The sequence below is a fragment of the Pholcus phalangioides genome, unplaced genomic scaffold (genome assembly GCF_987345545.1).
Source record: "Pholcus phalangioides strain wild (caught in Gottingen) unplaced genomic scaffold, Ppha-v1.0 ptg000043l_1, whole genome shotgun sequence".
NCBI lineage: Eukaryota > Metazoa > Arthropoda > Arachnida > Araneae > Pholcidae > Pholcus > Pholcus phalangioides.
Genome location: NW_028301629.1, coordinates 158,270 through 176,698, shown reverse-complemented (window position 1 = coordinate 176,698; position 18,429 = coordinate 158,270). Strand labels below are relative to the sequence as shown.

The 18,429-nt window shown below is 37.8% G+C and overlaps 1 protein-coding gene across 1 annotated transcript; it reads right to left on the bottom strand.

Annotated features, from left to right (window-relative positions):
• Nucleotides 1–552: 552 nt before the first annotated feature.
• Nucleotides 553–2,419, bottom strand: LOC149063749 (uncharacterized). Its single transcript, XM_089255640.1, has one exon. The coding sequence runs from the start codon at nucleotides 2,373–2,375 to the stop codon at nucleotides 735–737; it is 1,641 nt and encodes a 546-aa protein (XP_089111766.1). The 5' UTR covers nucleotides 2,376–2,419; the 3' UTR covers nucleotides 553–734.
• Nucleotides 2,420–18,429: the final 16,010 nt, after the last annotated feature.

Here is an 18,429-nt window from a genome sequence, read left to right as displayed (position 1 = left end):
TTTTAATGTACCACGTGCACAGTATTGCTATTGAATCTGGAAAGTGTCTCGCAGTTGCTAAATACAATTATACAGATTTCAATGACCTTCTCTAACTATTTCATTTTGTGTAAAAGGGGTCTCACGACTCTTTCAGTACGAAAAAAGGAGAAAAATGTTCGCTTACTTTGAGTGGTTTTCTTAAATAGTAAATATCACTCAATCAATTCAAAAACTTTATATGTTGTTAAGAACATTTCATATATTCATAAACATTTTTTATTTGTCACTCTTGTTTGTATACTTTTTTAAAAAAAAATTTAAATTAAACAAATATTCCAGATTTTTTAAACCGCAGTATCCCACCATCCGTAAGATTGTCAATGAAAAAAATCAGATAAATTAAATTTTTTGGCACGAAATTAAACTATGTGAATGCCCAAATCGAATAGACCTCTATTGTGGCAATTGACAAAAAGGAACTATTTAAAAAAAAATTTTAAACACAAATTTTCAAAATTTACTATTTTTTTGAAAATGTATAAATTTATAAAAATTGAAAAAATTGTCGGATATCTACAACTGAGGTCTATTCTACTAGTATATGTTATATAAACATTCTTGCAAAGTTTCAGCAAATTTAGTCCAATAGTTTTTCTTTTATCTTACGGATAAACTCCAAAAACTACATTCTGAGTAAATCGCGTTCAAAGTTTTTTTAAAGTGTAATTTGCATACTTTTTGTTTTCACTCAATCAAAAGTGCCCCTTTTGATACACCAAACCTTCTTGGTCAAGGATATGTTTATTTGCTTCACTTTCATGCATTCGTCTTGCTCTCCTGGCCTCTAATGTGGTCAAGTCAGCACGTCTTTCAGCAACTCGCACACGCTGCTGATCTGCTTTCGTAGCTGCTGTATGAAAAAAACAACCAGGCTCCATTCCTAGTGCACTCAGAACCTTTGCCCTAGCAGTTGCTCCCTCATTAAAACTTATTACAGCTTCATTGACTGCAATTTCTGCTTTTTTTCGCCCACATCCTGACACTTTAGGGCAAAATTTCCAAATTAAGTTGTTTAGCGACTCATTGTTGTTTTGAGTTTTAGCTCCTAAACATCTCTTTAGAAGCTCAGGTTCTGATAAATGTATAAAAACCTTTTTGATGTGTTTTGCAATCGCTGGAGGAATAGGGTTCCTATGATGATACTGATGTACTTGACCTTTGGGTAACTGTTTATATTTTTGGTACTTACACCAGGAGTCTGAACCTTGGGGACAAAAGAAGTGCATCGGTTCAGCATCAGTTGAACAAGTATGGCAGTAAATTGCCCAGACAGCTTTCCGCATATCTTCTAACGAGTCACTGTTATTTCTTATTGCATTTCCATAATAACATGATAACTTATCGATAAGTTTGTCAGTTAGACGTCCTTTTCCACTGAGCGGTTTCCCATCTTCAAGTTTCACTCCTTTCATTTCGGTTTTTAATTTGCGAAGTCTAGTCCCCATGCGCTTTTGAACATGTCCCACACATTCTATTTTGGCGATTGGCACATCTTTTCCATAGCGGTTACATCGACTCACTTCCAGAAATGTCTTTGCATCACCATCACCAATGTATTGCACATATTTCACACCCCGTCTCTCAATGGATCGTTCGAAAATTCGCCTCATACCGTCAACTTCCATCTTCCCTGCTGATCCCACATGATTCTGAATACATTCATGGGAAGTAGAAGCAGAAAATTCACATTTTTTACAGTAACTTGACATTACTTCGGTGTCTATGGCTTTACCGCTTTGTGCGCCAACCACAGTGCACACACCAATCCGAGAAGTGTGGCCCCTAGTTTTCCAGGTACCGTCTCCACTCACACAAATCTCTGTGGATCCAGTGAGAGAAATTTCATTCTCAGCAGCTTCTTTCATAGAAATTATTGCCACATTTGTAGAAGCGTCTCTAATCTTATTTGTAATTTTATCATATGCATTTTGTGTGACAGGTGAAGGAAGATTCATTGTCGCACAGAATGTTTTTAGACTCGCCAGTCCTTTTCCCAAACAGCGCATAGCATATATGGCTCTTCTGTTTATCTCAGCAATATGATGGTTCTTCCCAATCATTCGAGAAGACCGTATCGGCTTCAAATATTTACATTTACTACAGTTTATGATGAAATTTGATGCTAAGCCTCTGATTTGACCCTCTGTTACATCAATTTCACCATGACAAGTTTTGCAGCACAACAAACTCTTTAAATTTGAAATAAATAGTGATATCTCAATAAGTCTATATCCTTCAATCGAAGACGTTGCAGGGCTTTGTGGAATTTTGAAGCTAGGAACACTCAAGTTCAGTTTCTTTGCAGATGCACTTGTGGCTGCTGTGTCGTCCATCCTTTCACTCTTGGGAGTATGCTGGTTTCCATAAAACCTACGCTTTCGTGATCTGTACCCACATTGCTTCATTATCCACGAATAAAGCGAAACTAATTAATAAAAAGTATATTTCAAAAATTCAATATTACCAAGAACTCAATATAAACAAGATCAAAAATAAAAACGAGATGTGGAAATAGCGTGGTTTCATACGAATGTAAACAAACAATGTTCTGGAGTGGTATAAAGTGCTTATCTTCTGTTTTTCTTCTTTAAAGTAGTCTGTAAGATAGATAGATTCAATATCTTCCTTTTCTTGAAAAAAATCTCCACTTGCTCCGAAAAAAAGTCACGAAAAACAGAGAAATATCTATATTCAAAAGATGGGCGTTTAAAGGGCCATTTAAAAGGACCTTTAAATTTCTTTGTTTACAATTCTTTTTTCTTAAATAGCAGAAGAAAGAAATGGCCGATCGACAAGCGGTTTTTTGCATTCGATTCCTGATGAAATGAAGAATTTTTTAAAATTATTTTTGAAAAATCGATTTTTTGAAGCGTCAAAGAGTAGTGAGACCCCTTTGTCTCGTTTTTCAATCTTAAATAGCTATTTTCTCAAAATGGCCGGCGGTTTTGAGTAATTCTAAGTATTCTTTATGGGCTTTGTATGATATTTTATCATGTACATTGTTTCTAGTTTTTGTAATCGAATTTTTGATTCGGTTGCCGTATTTTAGAAGTATATGACATCCATATTTGTTATGGGCACCTTTTTCTCAGTCACCTCGTTGAGCATTTTGCCTGTTGTGGCGTCGTGTGTATTTCGGCCCACGAGCCATTGGGTTGAAGGCCCCAGTCCTATTCCAACGATAGTTTTAAAAATATTTTTTTTTTATATTATTTATCCAATTCCTGAATATTCAGTCGCGCTCGGAAAAAAAAAAACCGATCAAATATTTCATTATGTATTTGTATTTCGAAAATCCTATTTGAAGCAGTGTCGTTTATATATTAATTCCCACGCCAAAAGTTGGATAATTGAGACTTTCTGGTAACTCAAACTCCGCGTCTACGTTTCCAACGCACGTGACGTCACGTATGATGACGTCACTGTGACGTCATGGTGCCAGATGATTCTTGAATGACCTCGAAAATTCTTTAAAAAGGGGAGAGATACGTAGTTTTTCTTCTCTTCTTATTTTTAAATTTAGTGTTTGTTGTTATTCTTTCTTTCTTCTACAAATATTTTCGTTCTGAAATAATCGTAATTTATCTTCTGAAAAGAAATTTATTCATCGACCTTTCCATGTCCATTTGATTATTTTTCTCTCATTACTAGAGCCCGGATTATATGCACTAAAAAAGTGGCAAAATATGCTCTAAAAATATGCAAATATGCGCTTAAAAATGAAAGAATATGCACTTAAAAAACGCAAAAAATGCACTTAAAAATGCAAAAATAAGCATTTAAAATACAAAATCTGCACTTAAAATAAAATACAAAATGTGCACTTAAAATAAAATACAAAATGTGCACTTAAAAATGCAAAAATAAGCATTTAAAATAGAAAATCTGCACTTAAAATAAAATACAAAATGTGCACTTAAAATAAAATACAAAATGTGCACTTAAAATAAAATACAAAATGTGCACTTAAAATAAAATACCAAAATGTGCACTTAAAATAAAATACCAAAATGTGCACTTAAAATAAAATACCAAAATGTGCACTTAAAATAAAATACCAAAATGTGCACTGGGAATCCAAAATTATGAAATTAACATTCCAGGATATGCACTAGAAATTTTTAAAAGTAAAAAATTCCGAAATGTAGGCAAAAAAATGAGAAAATATGATTTTAAAAGTCACACTCCAAAAAAAAAAAAAAAGCAGATGTATTTTTAAAATGCATCTTTTCTATTTCTTAGTGCATATGCATTCATTTACAAAAAAATACCCCTTCATATATACCGCATATATATGCAAATAACTTCTACATATTCAGGCATTTTTTAATTTTCAGTTTGTTGTAGTTGCTCGAAAATACTAGTGAAAAAAGAATTTCGACACTATTTTCTAAAAACATTCAACACTGACATATCTCTAGCAATACAATAAAACGGTTGATATTCCTAAAATACTTTATAAATATGTATTAATTCACTAAATTTCACCTGCGGGGAAAAAAACCGATGCCATGAAAATATTGTGAACAATATTTATTTGAAAAATTATTTTAAAAAATTGTGAGTGGGCTTAAATCAACCGTCAAAAATATGCACTTATCCTGAAAATTCTTTGATTTTATGCATTTATGTGCATTAATGTTAAAAAAGGTCAAAATATGCAAACACATATGCACATATGCATTTGCATATAATCCGGGCTCTACTCATTACCTTTTTAACATGATGAAAAAAAGACTCAAAAACTATGCTCTGATTGACCTATCATTAAAAACATTATTTAACTACACTACTCAAAACAATTAGGGGAGCACATGGTTTTGAAAAAATTACGCAAAGATGTATACTGATAAGTAACATAAAATGAATCATCCATAATTTAAAGCCTAGCAGGAAACGGAAGAAGAAAACTTCATATGCAAATCAAAGTTCATGACGTCAAAAACCAGAAAAAGGAGATAAGGGCAGAAATCGGGATGTTGCAGAAACGTCTGTTTTACTGTGAAATTCGATTGCGCAGTATTGTTTTTTGAGACAGGGTGACTTGAGGATGTCTCAACAACGTGATTTACCGGAATCCATGGCATGGCGTGTTATAGGCAGACTGGAATCCGGGCAAACACAACGTAGTGTCGCGGACGCTGTTGGAGTCACCAGAAGTGTTGTTGCAAGGCTGTGGAATCGATTCCAAGAAACAGGAAATGTTAGACGTCGACCAGGGCAAGGTCGGCCACGCGCCACTACAGCAACTGATGACCGGTATGTACGGTTAACAGCCCGTCGAAACAGAACAAAGAATGCTACGCAGCTGCAAAGACGGTTGCTCTTGGCAACAGGACGAAGGGTGTCCAGCCAAACAGTACTTAATCGGCTTCATGAGGGAGGGCTCTATGCACGTAGGTCAATGGTCTGCATTCCGTTGACCCCACGCCACCGTGCGGCCCGAAGAAGATGGGCTGCTGAACATCGAGCAACATGATTGGAGCCAAGTGCTGTTTACAGACGAGTCCCGATTCAGTCTGGAGTGTGACACCCGACGTGTTCTGGTATGGAGGGACAGGGGCACTCGAAATAACCCCGCATTCGTTCGTGAAAGGTCACAATACAGACGAGCTGGTTGGATGGTATGGGATGGAATCGGCATAGACGGACCTGCATATCATTCGGAATGGCACTTTGACGGCCCGAAGGTATGCAGACGAGATACTGCGAACTCATGTCATCCCTTACGCTGGAGCCATTGGAGATTCCTTTGTTTTCCAGGATGATAATGCCCGACCGCATAGAGCTCGTCTGGTGGAGAACATGCTTGAAGCTGAAACAATACAGCGTATGGAATGGCCAGCGTGCTCTCCTGACCTGAATCCAATCGAGCATGTTTGGGACATGCTCGGACGACGCATTGCTGCGCGACCAAGGCCGCCTGTTACTGTCCGAGACTTGCAGATTGCACTTGTTGAGGAGTGGAACAGTATTCCCCAAAGTCTGATCGATAACCTCATCGCATCCATGGCAAACAGGTGTGCAGCAGTCTTAGCTGTTCGAGGAGACCACACGCCCTATTAAAACTCATGCATCATGTCCAAACAGTACTTTTATTTATCGTTTACATGTAACCAAATTGTTGCCCTAAATCATCTTTTCATGTTTTTTCCATATTTTCAAAGAATTAAAGCTTAATTCGAAATTTTTTTACGTCTTTTTTCTGTATTGCGCATTGATACGCGTGCACTACCCATTGTATGCCAATACGTGGCTGTCTCGCACGGTTTTCTTCACTTTTTTGCTTGCTCCCCTAATTGTTTTGAGCAGTGTATATTAATTTACTTCAATTTTTTGATCCACATGTTGTTGATTGCTTATATGCCAGAGGTTCTTAAATGCTTTTCAAAATCAACAACACGACCAACTTTGCGACCCATTGGAGTAATATTTCTGATCAACGAAATGTTTGATTTTCGAAATTAATCGAAAACCATTCAATAGCATCTTAACAGGTGGGCCAACAGGGCGGACCCAAACTAATGGAAGTTTTCAATAATTCCCGAAATTACTTCGTTCGTAATATTAGTTAATAACTAATTAAGTAGAATTATTTTAACTATTTGCTTTTTTCATTAATTTTCTAATTATTTCTTCAATTATTTTGTAGTTATTTTTCATTTATTTTAGGTATGGGATCATTCAAGTATTACGTCAGTATCGATGGGGGGGGGGGTTTCCCAATTTGGTGAATTTTGATTACAAGGGAGGAGGGGGGGGGGGGTTTGGACGATGCTTACGTCATCAACCACCCTTTATAAAAATATGAAATATTCTTAATGGTATCACAAGGTTTTGTGGCAACTTTTGTAGGCACATTAACTAACAATCTACCTATTGATTAGTCTCCCAGAGAGCCATTTCAGCGATGTCTAAATGTTTCGTGGATCCTTCAAGTGATCTAGAAATGTTCTTGGGGGCCGCTTAAGTACTCTCGAACTGTGCCACTCATCGTTCAAGTAATCCGTAATCATGCCGCGGATCACTTAAGTTATCTGGGGGTATGTGCCCCTTGAATGATATAGACCCGCTCTGGGGGTCGCTTAAGTGCTCTAAAACTGTGCCAACCGTCACTCAAGGGATTAGTTCTAAATATGCCACGGATCACTTAAGTGTTCTGGAACTGTGTCGCGGGTCACTTACGTGATCTGTGAATGTGAAAAAAAATACAGGCCTACTTGTGTGATCTGAAAAATGTGCCACGGGCCGCCTAAATGCTCTGGAATTGTGCCATGGGTCAAGTAAGCGATCTGTAAATGTGCCGCTCAGTTCATTTTTACAAAATTGTGTTTGAGGGGGCGGGCCACATCAGATTACCACATTTAATCCACGGGACAAAGCTTTATCATTATATGGCTTAGACTTAGAGGATGGGTCACAATGAACTTCTTGAAAATAAATTTTGAGTTCTTAGCCTTCGAACAGCATTGAAATTAACAGAAATTGGTTATAATAACATATAAAGGGGTTTTTTTTTCGAAATTTTGATTTAAAAAAAGTTGCATTAAAAAAAATGATTTTTTGACCGTTTGGGGGGGGGCCCATTTCCCCCTCCCCGCGTACAGTCTCTGATCCCACCAATATGTGATAGGTGGGGGGCAGAGATGACGAAATTTTTCTGACAAGGGGCGGGGAAGGGGGTCAGAGCTTTGCTGACTTTTGCTGAAGGGGGGAGGTAAAAAATGGCTGACGTAATACTTGAATGGCCCCTATTTATGTAATTTAGTTATTTATAATTATTTTTCATCAATACACTGGAATCAGTTTCCATTAGTTTTGCAAATGTTTTTCATTGATTTTGCAAATGTTTTTCATTGATTTTGCAAATGTTTTTCATTGATTTTGCAAATGTTTTTCATTGATTTCGCAAATGTTTTTCATTGATTTCGCAAATGTTTTTCATTGATTTTGCAAATGTTTTTCATTGATTTTGCAAATGTTTTTCATTGATGTTATTCTTTCATTATTGTCAAATTCTCATAATGTCTGAATTTTCATTAATATTTGTTCAATGCGTTCATATTTTCACGCAGATACTTTTCAGAGAGAGAGAGGGAATATTTCCTGTTCACATTCTGTAATGATTAGGGCTAGGATTTTTATGACCTAAAAACCGACAAAATATATGCTCCATAAAAAATACATTTAAAAAATAACATTTAAATATGCCGTTAAAAACCCAAAAATATACTTTTGTAACCATATTTCCTTGATGCCATATTTGGCTGACCATATTTCCTCGAGAAAAATACGGGAGGTTACAGAAAAAATCACCAATTATGATAAAAAATAACAGCTAAGAAGGTCTGTAACTAGGATCAGGAATCTAGTAACGGGACAAACATGATTCAGCCGCTCTCGGGGAAAACATTATTTTTCCGTCCCCACAACTTTAAAATTCGATAATTTTGCAACGGTCTTATTTGTTCCCACCTAAAATTCCGCCTGGGGCAGTTGCAAAATCACAGAAAATCATGAAAAAAATGCTCTATTTCGTAACAATTGTGAAATGCATAAAAAAATATGCAGTCATAGAAATTCTAGCCCTAGTAATGATATTTATGCTCTTTCGGATTTCGACTTCTCCCAAAAATACAAAAAAATTATGGTTCATAGAGGCCCCCCCCCCTTCCCAAACATATCACAGGCCACCAAAATTATTAATACGCCACTGAAACCCGTGTAGCAACAAATGAGTTTATAGCCGGATTGTTTATGGATTCACGCGACCCATCTCAAGAGCCCCAGTGACCCAAGTTTGTGTCACCGCCCATTGGGTAAGAACCCCTGTATATACTATGCCGTAATAAGACAATTTTCTCACATAAAAATGCATTGTTTCAGACAAAAATGCATTGTTAACACATTGCGCACGATAGTCATTAAAGCCAGACACTCTGCCATTACTCAATCCTTTGTACACCCTTCCAAAAACTGGTCATACAGCGCCAACAAGCCTAAAATAGAATAGAGAAATAATCGGTTCCGTTCATAATCCCGACCCACGAAATCTTGACACGCCACAATCCCGACTGGGTCGAAATCCCGACACGGAAAATTGAAAAATTTAATTTCACCGTATATAAAGTCACACTTCCCGCTTTCTCTCGGGCTTTTCATTTCTCGAAGCGGGGGGCGATTGGGGGGGGGGTGAAGGTAATAACTGTGATCAAATAAATTTTTAAATTTTAATTTCCACTTTACTTCGCACTTGGACGGCAATATTGAATAAGCTTGACAACTGTGGGAGGGACTTATTACTTTTTTGCAGATTATGACAGTTTTACTTTACAAACATCTACTATATCACAGGATCTCAACCGTGGCTCTTCACCCCCCCCCCCCCGACAAAGAGTCTATTTCCCTCTGTAGGTATGGTCTCCAAAACATGACGGCATACTCAAATCCAGAACGAACTAAATCCCGGCAAAGTGGAAAGATGATTTTAGGAGAACGCGAAGACACCTTTGTAAGAATGAAACCCGGCATTCCATTCGATTTTTTGACCACCGCTGAACAAAGTTCAGAAAACCCGAGCCACTCATCAATAAGAATATCCTGATTGGTGATCCTTGTTTCATCCGGAATAATAACATCATTCAACTCTTGAGTTAAACATGGGTTGTTCAAACCAAAATGAGGAGCATGCACTTCTCAACGCATTATTTCACAAACCAGTTTTCTATACATATCAATAAATCTAATTCTTCCGCTTTTTCGAGGCTTAGTTCGTCCTGGACTGGAGTATGCTGTAAGGTTTTGGAGACCATACCTACAGAGGGACATAGACTTGATTGAAGGGGTGCAGAGAAGAGCTACGCGTGTCCTTATTGGCACACAGGGCTTGAGTTATGAAGAGAGACTTCATTTTTTGAATATGTTTACATTGGATGAACGCAGGTGTCGAGGAGATATGATCGAAGTGTTCAAAATTTTCAATGGGATGGATAGGATGGACCATGAACTTTTAGTACACCGCCAATCGACTGCTTTTACAAGGGGACACCAGTATCGATTGGTGAGGGACAATGCAAGGTTATGGTGTCGCAGGGAATTTTTCTCCAATAGGGTTGTTAATAAATGGAATAGCTTACCCCCGGAGGTAGTAAATTGTAACACAATTGACACGTTTAAAAAGAAATACGATAAACATGTTGGGGTAAATCGAGAAGCTCTATCCATACTTAGAAAAAAGACAACCATAAGTATTCTTTATGGGCATTGTATAATATTTTATCATGTGTATATATTGTTTATAATTTGTGTTAATTGCATTTTTAATGGGGTTGCTGTATTTTTGAAACATATGACATTCATATTTTTATGGACATCTTTTTATCATCCACCTCGTTGGGCATTTTGCCTGTTGTGGCGTTGTATTTGTATTTGTATAATGTAGAAGTTGGAAATCTGTGAAATGAATTTTTCCTAATTTTCATCCTGACTCAAAAGTTTATAAATTGCGTATGTCTCAAAACTACAGTTTTGGTCTTAATGATTTCTGCCTCAACGACGACGATATGCAATAAGCAAGTGAAATTGCCAAATATCACAAAAAAAAAAAAAAACCACTGGCAGACACAAACAAATAAAGTTGCTAATTACCAAAGGTAAGTCAAACAGCCAAAAAAAAAAAGCAAGTAAAGTTGCCATCTCTTTCTGAAATTGCTGAAAAAAATCACCTATAGCGGGAAATGAAGGACTACTGCGAGTTGCAGGGAGTAAAAAAATATAATTAATCAAAAAACATTTTGACAATTATGTGAAATAAATATATATATATGACTGCAGAAGTAATTATCAATCGTAGTTATATCAAAATATAATTTGTATGCCATGAAAATAATCATAATTCTTGATTTCAAAAGTTCAAGTAAACACCCGTTTACACGCGTTAAGTGATTTAGTAGTTAACTAAAATATTTTAATTCGTCAGGTACTTCAAAATGTATGCAGACGATAAGGGCCGTTTACACGCCGTTTAGTTGGTGAGCGATTTAGTTGCAGACGGTTCTATTTTTTCCGTTAAGTAGACCTATGCGCAAAAATTTGTGCACTCCCTGTATTTTATTTTTACGGAACATAAAGGCGTTTCAAAGGCCCACTGTTAAAACCATGATGTGGGATTTATATATTCTTAAGTGGCAACATGCTTGCATTCCGTGAGTTTCGATTTGAGTTGTGTTGATCCAAACAAAACAGAATTCTCTTCTGTTTTGAATTCGTACCCCTTGCGTGTTTGGTGCCATATGGACAGCACCCCCGTGAAGAAAGACGACGAAGATGGTGCCGGTGGTGCTTCTTCGCCCCTGGAAGCCTTCGACGAATTGGGCAGCCTGTCGCCGTACGTCTCGAGGAAGCTGAAGACGATGATCGGCACCCTGGTGACTGTGATGTTCCGTTCCTCGACCCTGGCGCGATCGAAGGGCCGCTCCACTGTCACCGCTGAGGACGTCCTGCAGCTCCTAAACCACGACGAGACTCTCAGGTGCAGGCGCTTCAAGAAGATCCTCAAAGAAATATTGCGCAACAAGTAGAAGAAGGACTAACTAAACAAGGTTGACATGTCTGCATGTACAACTGAAGGAAAACGTCACTTCCTTGGTTTGGAAAATGTATTAAATGTTTATTTAGAGATTGCTGATTGAATCCTTGCCTGTAAGTGGATTTGCACGACCCATTTCGAAAGCCCCCCTATGTGAATTTAGTTTGAATCGTGACCAGGGCCGCAACCAGAGGGGGTGCAGGCGGGTCTTGTGCCTCAGACTAGAGGGAGCGCAAATTTCACTCTTTAACCTCGCCTTCGACATTATGAGGGGGCGTCAAAATGCGTGCTTGCGCCGGCTGACAAAGCATCTAGTTGTGGCCCTGGTCGTGACCCATGGCTCAAAAACCCTTTACTGTAAGAAGATTCATGACCCCCGCGAATCAAGTTTGGTTCTGGACTCATAGCTCAAGAGCCCCTAACTGTGAGATGGATTTCAATGACCCGTCTCAGAAGCCTTTGCCGCGATCCTTATATATAATTTAAGTCTAAACATGTTGACGCCAGATTTCATAATAACAAAACCGGGACATTCTGCGCACCACACACACATATTGATTGTATTTACAACTACTGATACGACCTAATTAAATTGCAGTATAGATTATAGTCCCGGGCGGGCTGTCTTTAAGCATGGCCCGTGGAGGAGGGGGGTTGTGTGCCCTTCAAGGTTATGAAATCTGGTGCTAAGCAGGCCCGTCATGTAGGGGGTGGAGCCTGGCTTTTGATAATATATTAAAAATGGCATATATATATATATATACATACATTGAGTACATGTGCTTTGCCGCCCTCCCCCCTGGAAAAAGTTGAAATGACGGCCCTGTGTTGCTAAGGTCTCCGAGAGTAAGCACATGTAAGATGTAATCGGATTTCTGTTAATTCCAGTTGCACAGGGACCTTCAAGGGGGACCCTGTCCCCTTGACCATTGACATACGCAAAGGTTATTAGTGTTATTTTAAGATTAGTGTTACTTTGTAGGAAAAAAGTAATCCCCAGAAGGAAAAAAATCTGTAAACACCCCTCTCGAGAAAATTCTGCGTTCACCTATGCCCTTGACAACTCAGAAACTGGTCAATAATTAAATTTACTATACAGTATAATAGACCGAGCCATCTACACGCATAGGGCCCCAACTCGAGGCGGGGGCTAGTGTTAATTGAGATTTAGAAAGATTTTTTTTTTTTTTTTGAGATTAAGTACATAATGGAAGGCTGGTTAGTCCCCAGAACACCACTTTGAATGACGGGAAGGGGCTTCATAGGCTTAAAAAGTAAGAAAATTGTCGAAGTTTTGAGATTAGGAAAGGGGCATTAAAATCATAAATCCGTCAATGCCCATAGAGCGGTGGTTCTCAAATTTACGTTTTACCCTCGGTTTCTTTGCCCTATCTCCCCCAGAATAGTTTAGTAGATATTGTTACATTCGTAAAAGAACTACTTCGAAGCATATATAGGCACGAATGTCAATATTTTAGGCTCGTCGCGGCACCCCCTGACAAATGTTGGTGACGCTCGTAGATGCCGCCACGCACACGTTAAGAAACATTGCCATAGAGCGAGGGACAGGTCTGATTGAGGGACAGGCTACCAAAAGAGTGATTTATAGAGTGTATACAAGTATGTAAACGATCACAATAGTGACCTAGAGAGCATGTGAACGATCAAAAGAGTGACCTAGAGCGTGTAGCAGCATGGGAGTGACCAAGAGAGTTAAGTTAACCTAGAGAGTTAGTCAGGGGCGTAGCCAGAAATTTCGTTCGGGGGGGGACCAAAGTGACAGAACAATAGATTTGGCCATCTTTTTTCATTTTCTCACATTTCGGGGGGGGGACCAGACCCACAAGTCCCCCCCCCCCCCTGGCTACGCCCTTGGAGTTAGTAGTGTTAAGTATGGGCATGACATTGGGAGCGAGGAACCCCCATCAGTGACTGACCAAAAGCGTCAACTAGAAAGTGTGTGAGTGACCTGAAAAGTTTGCGACCATGAGAGTGATCTAAAGAGTGTATTTGCTACGAGTGATCTAAAGAGTGTATTTGCCACGAGTGATCTAAAGAGTGTATTTGCTACGAGTGATCTAAAGAGTGTATTTGCTACGAGTGATCTAAAGAGTGTATTTGCTACGAGTGATCTAAAGAGTGTATTTGCTACGAGTGATCTAAAGAGTGTATTTGCTACGAGTGATCTAAAGAGTGTATTTGCTACGAGTGATCTAAAGAGTGTATTTGCTACGAGTGATCTAAAGAGTGTATTTGCCACGAGTGATCTAAAGAGTGTGCAAGCATGCGAGTGACTAAAAAGTGACCAAGAGAGTGTGGGAGCATGGGCATATGATGTAGGAAGCAAGGAGCAAACATCAGCGAGCGACCAAAAGAGTGAACTGGAAAGTGTCTGAGCATAGAAGTAGCCTAAAGAATGTGAAAACATTAGGGGGGAGGGGATGATCTCATAGGCGGAGATAGACTTGGAAGTCTGGGGGGAAGCAAGATGATGATGATGATGTCAATTTGTATATACATATATACATTAGATCAGTCGACTCCACCTTTGACGCTGGGGGGGGGGAGGCATTGCCCCCGTATCTCTGCCCATGGATGACCTATAGAGCAAGGAACCACGTAAGTGGCCAAAAGAGTGATTTAAAGAATGTGTACGCATGAGAATGTGTGTGATTTGAAGAGTATGGAAGCATATGGAGTGATTCAGAAACAGGGGATGGGGGAAGCTACAGAACAGAGCGAAATTTTGAAAAATGAGCGGTCAAGAAAATTTAACTTGAAAAAATTCAGAGCGACAAAACTATAAATTCACATCAGGGCTCCGTTGCAACTTTGAAGACTGCCCTGTGTTTCTATTGGGTTATAGCCATAAGCCCACATCTTCCAGTAGAACCTTTCCACATATTTTATAGTAAATTTGTGTGACTAATTAAAGAAAACTTTGATCATTGCGAGCAGGGCTTAATAACCCCCAGAGCACTTTCCCAGGGTGGTCTTGCCACAAAATTTGAAGGCTCAAAAATTTAAACCACAAATATAATCACTGAATACCTACACATTCCTTATCTTAGTACTATAACTATGGAGGGACAATGTTATCTTTACCCAAAGCGAAGTGCAAATTATTCAATTCCACAAGTTGGGTAGACGTTAATATTGACCCTATAAGTTATGTAATATAAAGTGTATTCACGTCGATGTGTGTATGTTTCTGATCCACATGTTCTTGTGTAATCTAAAGCAATGTGTAAATCGGCTTTCTGTACAGGGAAGAGACAGAAAATGTATCACAAACACATTGTAAATTGCAAAAAAAAAAGTGACACAACGAAGATGATATAACGTCACACCTGGGGGTTGGGGCCAAATCAAGATGACTTTATAAGCAAACTGACACTATAGAGTAAGTATAATTTGCAATTATGTTGGATGGGATTTTTAATAATTGAGAATACTAGCGGTATATATTATATCAAGGTCTGACTGCATTTGCTTCCATGAAGACATATTTTATGATTTAACATTTTGCACGTTATCGAAGCATTTGCAATAAATGGTATGACAATCAGCTGAAGTACAACTCAATTATAACCGTTAAATCTTATATAATTTTATCGTCATTTCTCCTATTTTGAGATACATATGAAATCATGTTAACCTTTCTGATTACACGGAAGCATATGACATCCAAGATATACAATGATACATTTAGGTACTAAAAGTTAAGCGTTCTCAACTTGCAAGCCCAAAAAACTTACAGGTTTGATAAAAAGAGAGAACGCTCTAGTTTTATAAGTGGTAACTGACAGCGATTGTCGGATTTTGCCGTGCTTGTCTGATAACCGAAACTTTCCACCCTTTCATACAATATTATAGTAACTGATTATTATGAGGGTGTTGATATTTTTAGGATGTGAAACGGAATGAGAGATCTGCTCAAGCAAGAGTTCTTCACGATATAAGTAACTTTTAGATGAATGAATCGAACTTGAGTTACCATCGTATATCTCAATCGCTATTTTTGGCGACACAATAATATCCATAGACGATCAATTGCACCAAATATGTTTAATAAAAAGCACAAAAATTGAAAAAAAAAAAAAAACTGGCTACAGACGTAACAATGAAAAAAAAATCCAACAAAATAATATTTTCGCAACAACATGTATTTGATGAATAGAAATGAATTTAACGCAACATGCCATGAAATGTTTTTCCCTCTAACGCCAGATTCGAATAGTTCCACCACTTAATATGACACATGGGTTGGAAACAATTTTTAAAAACCAAAAACCTACTCGTATAAATTACTACGATGAGAAAAAGAACAAAAACTTTTCCGATACTCAGAAAATATGTCCTCTAATCTTCACATTATATAGCAATCTTTTTGATAATAATTAAATATCTTGTCTACGTTTATTTTTTCCCTCTTCACATACCAAGTGCGTCATAAAAGGCACTTAAATATAAGTTTTTTAATTAAATATTATTGCTTGTACTTTTCATTTGTATGTATACACACACACATATATGTGATTCATTTGACATTTTTATGCGGAGCAGAGTCGTACAAACTATCATTATATATTCAGAGTTCCCGCTGCCGTTCCCATTATGCCAAATTGCGATGAAATTTTTGTTTTGCGATTAAATAAAACCATTAATCAGCGTACTTAAAACCAAACAGCGTGTGAATTTGGCTGACTTTTTTACCACATCGTTAGCCAAATAGGTAAAATCGATGAAAAAAGGCCAGTGGGAAACCTGGTTTGGGTGATTTAAATGTTTGTGCACAGAGCGAAAGATAAATCATGTCTATGAATATATAATCACAAATTCCTTTCTCACAGTCATAATTTTATGTTTGGAGGAAGTTCTCGTTTCTATTTCTGAAATTTGAATCGAAACGGAAGAATGACTAATTCTGCTTGTATTTGAAAATGCGGTTTTCATCTTTTCATGAAATAATCCCTTGCAACTCCATTACAACAAAAAGTAAAGTGTATTTTAGCTCAACAATTAACCAGGGTTTGACAAATCTTCAGTGCCTGGTCATCATGGCCAGGACCACAACCAGGTTTGGGGGGAGGGGTGTGGTACCAGACCCAACAGCCGAACTGGGGGGATGGAAACACAAATTTCACCCATCAATCTGTTCTTCAAGGCAAATTGCATGCATGCTCGCCTTGTCTGACAAGGCATCTAGTTAGAGCTTCACTCATGGCGAATGAAAAAAAAAAATCGTATTGTTGTTCAACGTTTTCTACTCATACGATTATTAAATTAGGCAGGGTGCACACTGGAGCGATATAACCCGCCACTCTATATGGATTGGTTAAAAACCTGAAATTCAGATTTTGTCCCATCCCTGTTGAGTTGCAGGTTGCATTGCTTATCAGTGTCCCCCTTTTAGGGGACAATGGAATTGCCAGTATGAATGTTCCAAATTGTTGAGCTTCAGATGGGGGGGGGGGGGGGGGTCATGCAAAAAATTCTAGGTGAGAGAGCTAGACTACAAAAAGCAACAAACTTCTTTCCTTGGTGCTTTTATGCCCTGAACAGGACCCGAACATGGGCAGTCAGGCCTAACTCAGGCCAATAATAGCACACAACTACTGACGCTGCCATGAGATGGCGATTTATCCAAAATGATCACTCTCTGCTATTGATAAGAATGTTTCAACAACAAAATGATGCGAAGATGGATATTCAATAAATAAAATTAAGCCATTAAAACTTTCGTATGTAGAGAGTGGTGTCACCCTAGAACTAAATTGAAGCCTGAGTGAGGACAGCACAAAATTACGTCAGCGTGCCTGCTTGCATAAAAAAGGAATGGGAGAAAGTCCCTGAATCCCGGATAAGTCACGATAGTCACACAAATTTATGCCAGGCATACTCATTGCATTATTCGTTATAATCATATAATTTTCATGATCTGATGTGACACGAACATAATATTTATATGCGAGCAGGTAAGACATGCCTCAACTATGATAATTTGTAGAAAAAATTCTAAATAAAAACAGTAGGACTACTGAAGTTGACGTGTTGAGCTGCAATACATATACATAGAGCGAATGTGACAATGGTATGTTGTCGAAATTGATGTGCAACAACAAATAAATTTTATAAATTATATATATATATGTATAAATAAAAACAAATACTGAATTTGATCAAGATTCCGACACAAATAATCAATGATCGATACTCATCTTACATCAGTGAGCAATATATATAATATTTCTTCGATTTGTCAGGCCCAGATGACTACAACATAGCATATGGCACTAACAAAACATTTTATGGTTTCAAGCGGTTGCATATTTAAAAACGTAAAAAAAAATTGGACAACAGTAGCGAGAAATTCCCTGATAAGACCAAAAAAACCCATATCGTCACCTTAATAAAAACCGCATACATCGAAAATCCCCAACTTCAAGGTGGGGAGGGGGGGGGGTTAAGAATGCAATGTCCCATTGAATAACACACAAAAGGGTTAATTTCTTTCTTTATAGAGAGCAAATTGTTGCCGTTATTATTTTTAATTTTGTATAATAGGTGAGAGAATGTTATTAATCTAAAACAGTCAAAAAGTCATTGTCGAAAGAAAAATTGACGTACAAGGCTAGGTTTTCATTATATATAAGGTGATGATACATCATTTTCTTTCACACAAAAGAAATCGGCAAAGGCAATAACTCCAACCTATCCCATAAATAAAATTTATCACAATTCTAATACATACACAACATACAAAAGGATGACTAGGTCTCAACTTATCAATGTTCAAT

What these genes read in the sequence shown, in the direction of transcription:
- LOC149063749 (XM_089255640.1), bottom strand. Translation starts at nt 2,375, where the DNA reads ATGGACGACACAGCAGCCACAAGTGCATCTGCAAAGAAACTGAACTTG.